Source organism: Homalodisca vitripennis, chromosome 1 (assembly GCF_021130785.1).
Source record: "Homalodisca vitripennis isolate AUS2020 chromosome 1, UT_GWSS_2.1, whole genome shotgun sequence".
Classification (NCBI taxonomy): Eukaryota; Metazoa; Arthropoda; class Insecta; order Hemiptera; family Cicadellidae; genus Homalodisca; species Homalodisca vitripennis.
In genome coordinates, this window is record NC_060207.1 from 54,373,056 (window position 1) to 54,385,259 (window position 12,204).

At 33.8% G+C, this 12,204-nt stretch overlaps 1 protein-coding gene across 1 annotated transcript in view; it reads right to left on the reverse strand.

The window, feature by feature from the left end:
* Positions 1-12,204, reverse strand: part of LOC124361429 (valine--tRNA ligase-like) — a 48,195-nt gene that overhangs the window by 33,785 nt on the left and 2,206 nt on the right. The window contains exons 2-5 of the mRNA XM_046815481.1: positions 5,068-5,284; positions 3,335-3,581; positions 1,820-2,048; positions 603-782 (exon numbers count right to left, since the gene is read on the reverse strand). Coding sequence (XP_046671437.1) covers positions 603-782; positions 1,820-2,048; positions 3,335-3,581; positions 5,068-5,284 — 873 coding nt within the window. The remainder of the gene's footprint in view (positions 1-602; positions 783-1,819; positions 2,049-3,334; positions 3,582-5,067; positions 5,285-12,204) is intronic.

Sequence of the window (12,204 nt, forward strand, 5' to 3'; positions counted from 1 at the left end):
GCAGAGTTGCAAAAGGTTCTTTGTCTTCTTGCTCTTTCAGCTTGTCACACTGGGTCAGACTTGTTTCTCTATAAGAGTTCTGTATGGTCATCTTGAATAACCAGAAAATATAATCAGAGGATTGGTGATCTTTACAGGTAAAAATGTACCAACTAAAAAATGTTTAAATTTTAAATTTTTAGCACAAAGCATTTTTAGGAATAAGTGCTATGAGGGGTTTTTTCATATTCTTGTTCTAAGATACTCTATTTAATATCCGGGAATGTAAACCAATTAAAATTATCTCTAGTCCATTTTAATCCTAGTTAATAGTAAAAGCTGCCTAATTTCAAGAAATGAGTGGGTTTGTAATAATTTTTTCCTGGCAATTTTACTAACCAACAAAGTTAACTGGCCCTTAGGATGAATTATTACTTCATTATTTTAGTGTAATAGAATAAATGTGTAATAAGGTCTTTTTTAATTTCTTCTAGTGATGTTCTGAAAGGTCATCATTTCTGCTGATTTATGTATTGGCATTCCCAAAAATCATTACAACTTTATATTTTTATATTCTTCAAAGTCTATAATTTTGTAAGAAAAGCTCTAGTGTTTGTAAAAACCTGTGCCAAACTGCATGTCGACCATGGCATCACAGATGACAGGGATGGAAGTCTGGCGGAAGGGGTGCCACAGATATGTGTTGTGGAGGTGAGTATATCGTGCATCACTGGGATGGACTGCCACAGCCACATCGCCCAACATTGTCTCTGGTCTTGTTGTAGACACTACCAACTTCTCATCTGTAAAGTCAACATTACGAGTTTTTGTTTATGACACTCGTAAACAAAATAGAATTTTGGAGAGTGAGGTACTAACCACCACTGCCATGACAGGTGCAGACAATATTGCAACACTATCTTCTTGCAGGTTTTACAGACAAAACATTGAATATTTTTCAGATTTTTTTGTTATGAATTCCATTTAAATGTATGTATCTTATAAATAGAGATGAGATTAAGCCAGAAGACATTTGTAAAAGTTTAAGCACATAAGTATTACTGTACTATAGTTTAAAATGTCATTAGGTAATTATTTGTGAAATTCTCTTCTCTGTAGAATTTGAATAACATTTGTTTAAATTTAAAAATAGGTTTAAAAATCATTAAAATCCACACGGAAATAGAATAAAAATAAATATTTCCCAACAATTTTGAAATAGTATTGAAAAGCACATAAAAAATTTAAATGTCTCCTAATTTGTTTAAAAAAACTCGTAAACTGTAAAATATAGTTTTAATATTAAAAGTTTATAGGGACAATATTTTTCACTGATTTCAGTTGTAAAAAAAAAATAATTGTGAAAACTTCGAAATGAATCATGTTAACTTAGGTACATCAAATCAATAGCAGCCTTTATGTCCTTTGTTTAAATTGTATTACTGACAATAAATAAATCAAAAAGATAACAGGATTACGGTTATCATTTGATCACCAAATTATGTTGCCAAATACTGTGTCAGTATTACTTGCAGATCTACTAATAGTATTACTGTACTGACAGATCTATCAGAAAACTACATGATTTCTTTAGTTTTAGTACACAATTTTTAAGAAATCAAACATAAATACAGTTTAATGAGTATAACAACTTTTGTTCTAATGAGTATAACAACAAATTCTGTCAAAAACCTAGTAATTCTCCTTAATTAAAAAAAACATTATTGAACTGTATCGATTTTTCAATACTATAATTACTTAAAATACTGTGTGACAAATTTCAAAAATTAATTAATAAATTGTACTGAATACCTGATTTAGTGAACACAAGACAAAATACCTGAGTCGCACACTCTGTAGGCAAAGTTCGTAAGCTCCCCAAACACAACAGGTCCATCATAGCCAGGAACTGTAAGCTCAGTCGGACCTGACAACTCTAATCGGTCTACTTCAATATCCGAGATGGCTGAAGACAACTCACAGGACCAGTTTATCAGAGATTTTCTCCTGTAGACAAGTCCTGTGTTCCACAATCTAACCATTGCCTCCATCACAGCATCATTATGCCTCTAACACAGAACATTTATCAATAAACAACTGACTGACTTCCCTCTATTTAGATTTAAATCGACACCTACTGATAAACATCTTTCATTGATGTGAGTGTGAAGTGATTATAAAAGAACAGGAGGATATAGTAGTCACTATAACAATATCCTGAACAAAAGAAACAGCAAATTGACTTTTCATTAAAAACAGACAATTTTTAATCAAATTATATTTAGAACTGCTGTCTTGGTAATTTTATTGTAATTAATGAAAAGTGTATTAAGTTATTTAAATGACGGTTCAATCACTAAAACTATGAAATAATATATACATTATGAAGATAGAAATAAAGAAATTCCAACAAAACAAAGCAAAAACTATTTAAACAAATTTGAAGGTTATTTTAATTGTATGACTATTCGGGTTAACAATAGTTTTATTACTGCTTATTTTGTTATCTTTACCAATTAATTTGGAAAAGTTTTATATTTTTAACAAATTTAGTTTTTTTTAGATAAGTAAGTAGTTCACATTGTGCGCCAATATTTTTTTAACACATTTGCTCGGGTGACGACAATTGTCATGCAATACTGGCATGCCATGCAGATGACAACAATAGCAGACATCTGCTCACTTGGCCGCCATTGCCCGTAGCAGTTGCCATGGAACGTTGTGCCGTTTGCCACATGTGCCTGTTTCATACATTGTTTATTCGCAATCCGTTCGTGGTTCACTGGCTGTGCTGTATTGTTTATTGTGTGTAGTGTATGGTATAAGGTGACTGTGTATGTGTGTTTATTATTGTATGTCAATTTTTTGTTTATTGTGTGTAGTGTATGGTGTAAGGTGACTGTGCATGTGTGTTTATTATTGTATGTCAATTTTTTACACAAAACAATTTTTCAATATTTGTGCAGACAATGTTTTCTGTGAGTGACAGTGCCATTCGAGAGTAATAGACCCAGTGTCCTGCGGTACTGACTAAGCGGGAACCGGTGCCAGGTGCAGCTGACAACAATTGTTGTCACAGTTACGTATAATGTCACCAAATCTGGCAGTGAGGTTACCTGGAAAACCTTGTACAACCTTTTTGGCTGCTCTGACTTTATTTTGGGCAAGTTAAAAAAAATATATTTTCCCGCATTTACCATGACCTGTCAAATTTGTTGAACAGCGAATGTGTTAGAAATCTTGTTAATTGAGTAAAAAGAAATAAAGCTACAAAAACCTTATAAAGAGTAAGAAGCACATGCATAAACTGTACTATCTGTAACAGAATTTTAAAATTTGTTGACATCTTACTTACAGAATCCATTGTGAATATTTCCCTTGACCAATCTAGTGAAGCACCAAATCTTTTTAGTTGCTGTTTTATGATAATGCCTTTTTCATTCTTCCAATTAAGTACCTCCTCCAAAAACTGTTCTCTGCCGATTTCGTGTCGGGTTACATTCTTCTTTTGTCTCAACCAACGCTCAACTACTGTCTGAGTGGCAATCCCAGCATGGTCCAGCCCTGGGACCCACAGAACATCTCTTCCTTCCATCCTGTGCCTTAATTTAGTGTTAAAAAACAGATATAAGAATTTTTATGAATAAGATGATCCTGCATACACTATATTAACCTAAATGCCTAGGTTTAAGAATCTCCCAACAACTAAAAAGGGGTTTTTAATTATTTTTAGAAACCCACTATTTAATATGAACAGCAAACTATTTAACAAATACAGTTTGTTAATATTAAAACTTTATTGTACTGACTGAACTGGAATGATATTAAAAGTTTTCATCCTAGTGCAATATTGTATACGCCATTAAAAGAGAATTTCCCAATACAATTAACTATTCTGTCTCTTTCTAAAGTTAAATAATTTATTTAACAATATTAAGAAATTTTTAAACTCTCTGATTCTTCTATTCTGAAATTTTGGGTAATTATGTAAAGTTTCACTACCACAAACTTTTCAAAAGTTTCACTTTATGTACTGTACTATTTATGTTCATTGCAATCAGCCAGTTTTACACTGCATATTATATTGAGGTATTGTCATGTATTTTAACCCTCCAAGTGGTAATTAAATCACTTTAAAGTGCTGGGCTGTTTTGAAGCAAAAAACATAGTTTCTTAAAAGTCACTTTTTAAATACAAATATACATTCAAAGATGATGTGTTATATATCATTCTTTTCAGAAAAACATGCTTTAGGAAATAAAGATAATTCAAAACAATTACTACTTAGAAAAGTAGTAATTGTTGTAATGTGTAAAGTAGTACTTTTAGAGAACTAAAAAAAGTTTTGATGAATAGTAAATAATTTTTTTCTTTTTGTTTTTTTAGATGGTGAGGTTGTAAATGCGTTTTAAAACATGGTTATAAATATCTCAAAATATACAAAGTGTTTCAAATTTCATTGTGAACAATAAAGATGTCACTTCAAAGCCTTTTGAACAAAAACTACACACACAAAATATAAAAACTAAAAAAATTTTCCACACACCAAAATTTGCACAATGGACACATTCAAAGTAAACAATTCTCAAAAATATTGGTTTTGATGTACATATAACCTCACAAAAGCTAAATGTATGTTAGGCCTATAATAATTATGAATAGTAAAAAAATCTTATTATGGTCCTTTTGTTTATATACATATTTACATTTGACTAAAGAAACTTAGTCAGAGTCAGATTCTGAATAATAATATCTCCAATATCTGAATAATAATATCTGACAAAATCAGCTGACTGTTATTTTTCATTCTATTCAAAGGCTTACAAAATAGAGCCAGTGTGTAGAGAAATCTCTCCTACGTTGTACTATGAAAATTACGGAATAATCAAATAAACCGTTTTACGGTAATTTAACAAAAACAAATATATCGCACAGTGTGATAGTAGTGCTTGGAGGGTTAAATGTTCTTTGGATAACAGGATTTAAATATTAAGTATTTCAGGTTAATGTGTATTTACTAAATTTAATTAAAGTGTTGACAACACTTTAAAATTAGTTACTTTTTCTACATGAATCACTAACCCTTACCAACGAACTAAAGCATCTTGTATGGCAGCTGTTAGAGCATGGCCAAGATGTAATGTTCCAGTTACATTCGGTGGAGGTAAAACCAAAGAAAACTTAGGCTCTATATTCTTGGCTGAGAAGTAACCGTTTTCCTCCCAGTACTCGTAAACACCTCTCTCAACAGCAGCTGGCTTGTAGGCTTTCGGAAACACATTGTCCAGAGCAGTAAAAAATTCTCCTGTAGACATTTTTAAATTGCTAAGTTAAACAAATGTAAGGAATATAATACCTAGCAATTCAATTAAAAATAATTAATGTTTACCACTTTATTCAATAAGTTATATTAAAGCATATATATTGAAATATTTCTTTAACAGTTTCATTTTTATTGTATTTTGTAAGTAATTATCAGTAGAGCTGTATTACAACAAATTGTACATTAATTATCATCTTGTTATTATAATCTAATTCATTGAGTAAGTAAAGCTTTTAGAACACGCAATAAGAGAACTAGCATTATTAATAAATCATAAAATCGATTGAAATTCGACTGTAGTTGAAAGAAATCCCTGTAAGAAGAACACTGTCTATTTTTCAAGAAAAGTCATTCAGCCCAAACTTTAATATGTCATTTGTTCTAATCCAAAATACTCAAATTTTTTAGAAAGGTTTATTGAGGCTGAATCTCTGTAGTCACTGTGCTTAGATTGCATGAGCTTGATAGTTATTTCCTGTTACTTTCTACTATCTAGTGATATCTCTCATTAACTTTTCAGGTTTGTTTTGGTAAAATAATATGTCTTTCTCTATACCGTGTTCCGGCTCAAGACTTTTGCAATAGTTATAACATGGTGGAATCTCTACTTGTTTGATGCTGCCATATAGTTCTAGTATTATAATGAATAGAAATGTTTCTTTTAACTGCTCCTTCAGTTGACTCACCATGTTAGCAAGTAAATTGATTTGTTAATCAAAACTGCACATGCTAAACCTTGGCTGGATGAGTAATAAAAAATGTAATGATTTGAAATAAAAAAATTACTTCATTAAGATGTGAATATAGGACTACATAGTTCTAGTAGAGTAAGAATACAAACAGTTCAACAGCAAAAGTCATATTGAGTTTGTCTGCTTATATATAACATTTTACTTTTTTATTGTCCATTTTACTAATTTTGCTGACAGCTGACCTGCTTGCAGATCATCTCTGTATTTGTACAGAAGAGAAGTACGGTTTTCTAGAGAGCACGGCCGCCCACGGGGGGGAGCAATGGCGCAAGTTGCGCCATTGAAACAAAAATTGGGGGGGAATGAAAATTTTGGGGGGGAACTTTGAAAAGCGGGTTTCGGATACGTTATTTAAAAGTTAAAAAAATGTACAAGTTTGCAGTAGTTTTAACAAATTAAAGCCGTGAGAGGCAAAAAAAATAAATAAAAGCAAATTAAACTTCGCAATTCAAACGAGGCGAATGCAGTAGTTCTATTTTTAGACCAACAGACCCCCGCCCCCGCCTTGCCAAGGTCGTTGTCAAGGGGAAGTCCACACACCTCATCCCTTCCGCGCCGCCCAGTGCTCAGTCAGTCACGCATTGTCTTCAAGTGTAGTGTGTAGTGTGTAAACATAACCTCAACACAACACAATAATTAGTGTCTTTACGAACGTAGTGACCACTTGAATGTCGTGTGTGCGTTTCTGTTTCGTTTTGTTATACGAGTTTAGTATTAAGTAGCTACTGTATTTCTGTGCTGACTATAACTTTTTGTTTTATAGAATTAAATAATGCCTCGTAAATTAAAAAAGGCATTCAAATATAAGTGTTTGGAACTAATGTGCAATACGGTGCACCGCCATTACAAGTGGCTAGAACACTGTAAAAAGAAACACCTCTATAAGTTCAAAAACAATATTGATATAAAATATAAAATAACAGAGGAGAAAGAAGGTGATGGACCTTGGATACCCTACATGGGACGTGGAGAACGTTCTACTTTAACTATGGACGACGAACCTCAACCATCAACTTCTGCGCAATCATCGGCTATTGAAAGGTACCGCAATATTACAGTAACAAAATGTCCATATTTTAGTTTGTTCAATTTTATAAGCAGGGAGTAAACACATATAGGCTATGCTCTATTAATGACTCACTCCCAAAGCTTTCAAAACATTAAAACCTTTCTAAGTACCAATTAATTAAGGCATTGAAGGCCATAGAAAAGGACAAAGCTTATAAAAGAAGACTAACAAATGATAAAAAAACTTCAAAATGCAAGTAAATATTATACTGTATTAAAGAGATGAAGCCTGCCTAAAATGGTGAAAAGCTAAATATATGTAAATATTAGCATTTTACATTTACAAACATACTATCAGCCAAATATTAAAGTAGTATTGGTCCAATACGTTACAAGCAAAAGCATCTAATGAAATAAAAATTCAAATACAATTTAGTTTAATAATGTATAAGCCTATTGGTCCATAGAGTTTTTGTAATTAAAATATCAAGATCGTTTTTCTTGTTATTGTTACAGCTTACAGCTTTTGCTTTGTCCCTTCAAACCTATTAACACTCTTTGTATGTAGAAAGGAGTTGCTATCTTTAAAAAAAACATTTTGTCATAATATATTTTACCACTTTAGTATGATATTACCATTTTGAGGTGCCCTGAGACAAATGAGGTTTCTCTAAAAATATATGGCTTTATGTGTGTTCGTTTATCTCCTGTTCAGTGTAGCAGAATGTGGCATATTATTGATAATAAACTCAAAAACAGTTCTAATTAATCTGTACTTGAAAAAGGGTTAATAGATTTTACTAAATTTTGACTAGCAGATTATTGATATAAAAGTTTACAGTGAAGGCATTTGTCTATATTTAGATTGGTGATGCCTGGGCTAGAAGACAATCCACATTCTGGAACATCAGCTGTCCAAGACCGCAAAGACGAAGAACTTGAGCTGCAGTGTCACCAAAGAGGAGATGGATCTAAATATACGCCTCTAGTACTTGTTCATGATAAAGAAATTAAACTTCCAACGTCCTCCATGGAAACTAGCCTGCCAATGTCAACACCAGAAGAAGAAGACGAAGTTTTAGAAAATATAGAGGACAACATACCCACAGAGAAGATACCTGAACCTATTACTTTGACCGAACTTCAATTCTCTACAATCGATCCTACAGATCCAGCATTTTATGCAAACAAAAGACTCTCTGCTGAACTAATTAACGAAGCACTAAAGCTGGAATCACAAGACCTAAGTATAATAGATTTTCCTTCCTCATCCGGTAGAAAATTCAACCCAAAAGTTAAAAAAAGTCTTTTACCTAATGGAACAACCAAAGATAGGAAGTGGCTTGTTTACAGTAGACATTCTGATGCTGTATTTTGTTTGCATTGTTTGATATTTGCTTTGCCATCAGAAAGAACAATTTGGGGTACCACAGGTTATAGGGGTTGGACGGATCATAGAGGAGATCGAGATATTGAACTTCATGAAAAATCAAAACTCCATATTTCTTCTCAAATTGGTAGATTGCAATGGATATCCAAAAAAAGAGTTGATACTGATTTGACTGAGCTAAATGATAAATTAGTCAGTCATCACCGTGAGGTTCTATCGGTCGTTATAGACTGCTGTCGGTATCTGACCGAGGAGATGTTGGCTTTTCGAAATAAAGAGTCTCTAAACGGAAAACTAGTAAATTTATTTCGATTGCTTGCTAAGTATAACCCAGACGCAAGAGTTTATTTGGAGAAGCTTGATAAGTCAAAAGAAAATAAAACTAAACTTGGTTCTAATTTTCTGAGTTACAGAAACATTTATGATTTAATAAATCTCATGAATAGAATTGTTGTTTCAAGAATTGTGGATCATGTTAATGAAACTAATACGTATTCTATAATTCTTGACTCCACACAAGATGTTAGCAAGAAGGAATGCACAACAGTGCTAATTCGATATGTCGATCACAGAGATACATTCGGAGAAATCAAAGAGAATGTGAAGCCAGAAGAGCGGCTTGTTAACGTTTTTACAAGCGGAGACACAACTGGCAAAAACTTATCAATTGAGCTATTAAAAACTCTCCAGGAAATTGGATTTAATAAGAATGGTATGATTGGGCAGAGCATGGATGGTGCGGGAAACATGCGTGGTCCATTTAGTGGGGTCAAATCATTTGTCCTCAAGGAATGCCCTAAAGCATTCTACATTTGGTGTTGTTCGCATAGATTTGCCTTAGTTGTCTAAAAATCAATGGAATTGTGCCCACAAATAAGGGACATGTTCTCAACTCTGCAAGAACTGTACAATTTCATGTCTGGACATAAAAGACATCATATTTTCGTAGAGAAGTTAGAAAAAGGTCCATGTCAGGCTAGAAAAAAGCGTTTGAAAAGAGTCAATACGACAAGGTGGTCAAGCAAAAACGATGCCGTAAAAACCGTTATAACTTGCTATGATGTCCTAAGAGAAACCCTGGAAGACATATCTGATAACACTCAATCTGAAACGGACTCAAGAACATCAGCAAAAGGACTTCTGAAAGCACTATTTGATTATGAATCTGCTGCAGTTATGATCATTGCTGCCGAACTATTCAAAATTCTGTCACCAGTGATTGTTTGTTTACAGTCTAAAATTATTGACTATGGAATGATTCCGACAGTGGTGTCTGAAACTATTTCTAAACTCCAATCTATGAGAACCGACGAGGGATGGGACAAAATGGTGGGCAGTATTAGTCATTTTGCTCAAGAACACAATCTCCAGAAAACTTCAAACAAACGAATCCGAAAGAGAAAAAGATTCATGGACGAACTTGCCATTGATGAAATAATATTAGATCCTATGGCAAAACTGAGGACAGAAGTCTTCTTTAAAGTGCTTGATTCCGTGATCACACAACTACATGATCGTTTTCCTGAAAGGTCATTAAATTTTGTGCAGCAAATGACTCATTTTTCTCACGAAAAGCTTCTAAACACTGGGGACGACACCCTAAACCCAGACATTGTCAGTGACCTGTGTGGTTACTATGGATTGGATACCGAGAAACTTTGTGAGGAGTTTGATGTTTTCAGCCAGTTATACAAAGGCAGCTATCAAAATATTGACCTGTCAGATGTCCTTTCTTCAAAAGATGATAAATACAAAAATGCAAGACTAACCAATGAAGAAGTTGAAGTTGAAACCCAAGATTCTTCTGATGAAACATTGGATTGTACAAGTACAATTGCAAAGCAACGATATCTTGATCAATGGATCAAGAAGGGCTTTATAAGACCCTATCGCTGTTTATTGAACATATCTGGGTTTCCATATTTGACATCATTGTATCAGATAATTCTCGCCCTGCCAGCAACAAGTTGCTCAGCTGAAAGAGCAATGAGCAAACTTAAAATCGTTAAAAATAGATTGAGAAGCAGTATGGGTGATACCTGGTTGTCTGATATGTTGGTTTTGGCATCCGAAAAGGATATTTTACAATCAATTCCAAACAGTGAGATCATAGACAAATTTGGCATTTCAAGTGAGAACAGGAAAAAACTGCTGCTTTACAAAGGCCATCAAGGGTAATCAAGGGTTAAGTTCATCAAGTTAGTTACCTTTTTGAAACACTTCTAGCCATTTTGACTTTTAATTATAGTACTGTACATTGATTTATTATTTTGTATGGCATATGTGTTGTTTATACATTTTATTAAAAAAATTTGACAATAATTATACTGTATAATTTATACACCCCCATGAATGGTAAATGTTTTGGGGGGGAATGCGCCATAGCCTTTGGGGGGGATGGGCACCCCTGCTAGAGAGGATGTTTTCAATAACTTCTTAAGAGTGGTTAATTATTGCTACCAAGGAGAAAACATATAAATAGTTAGCATATTACGTATTTTTTATTATATTGTTATCATTTAGTTATTATTTATGACTTTTCCTATGTCCAGTTTTAATTAATCGTTTAATCATTGTAGCGGTAATTCTGAGCAATTACTTGGTCAACCTCCAACTTTTTCATATTTTACTATGGTCATAAGGATGTTCTCAGAAAGCAAGAAACATATAATTCAAGCCCCGCAAGACTGTCCTACAAGTTACCGAGCGATAATAAGGTTCAAAGTCCATGCGATAACAGTGGCTTGCGGGAGACACGCGGAAGGCCAGTTGTGACAGTACCGTTATGGCTAGTGGTTCCTCCGACTCCGATAATCCTTTTTAATGTGACGGGTGTGAGAACACGTTACTTAGTTTCACGGTTTCAAGTGAAGACCAGGAAAAGTTACAACTTTTTTTGTACGAACACGGCGTTTTGCAACGCACCAGAGTTTGTCCAACATGTGGCGGGTCGATGGCGTTAAATGAAGAAAAACACTCGTGTTGGAATACAATCAAGTCAGTGAATAATAATAAAAAAAGGTCAAAATTCAGTGTAAAAAGTACGTGTCGCAGTATAAAAATACGTGGTTTGATAATCATAATTTGTCACAGCAAACTATTTGTCGTTTTGTTGCCATCTGGGCTTTGTTGAAACCTCAACGTCATGAACTGTTATTAAATGAACTAAATTGTCAGATCATACTGTTGTTTACTGGAGCAACTCTCTCAGGGGAGTGTGTGTTGTTGCTCATGAGAGGGAGTCTGAAGTGTTAGGTGGTCCAGGTAAAATTGTTGAAATTGACGAGGCAAAATTTGGGAAGCGTAAATACAATTGTGGTCGTATTATTCAAGGTAACTGTGTGTTTGGGGGATTCGAACAAGATTCCAGGAAGTGTTTTTTAATACCTGTAGCAAGTAATACATGGTCACGCAGAATTGTTACCTATTATTAAGCGGTATTTGCTTCCCGGAACTACTTTAGTAAGTGACTGTTGGCCTATAACTGTTTACAGTTTGAAGGTTTTACACATTTGACTGTCAACCACACATACAATTTTGTTGACCCAGACATGGGAGCACACACTCAACATATTGAGCTTTGTGGAGAGAAGTGCAAGGAAACGTTTCGAGGTTTGGCAACACAAAACACCATTTTATTGGCCACCTTGCTGAGTTCATGTTCAAACGGAAACATAATGATTAAAAACAAAGACTACACCATTTGTTTCGGGCTATCGGTGAAGTTTACAACGGGGAACCATCGCAACAGA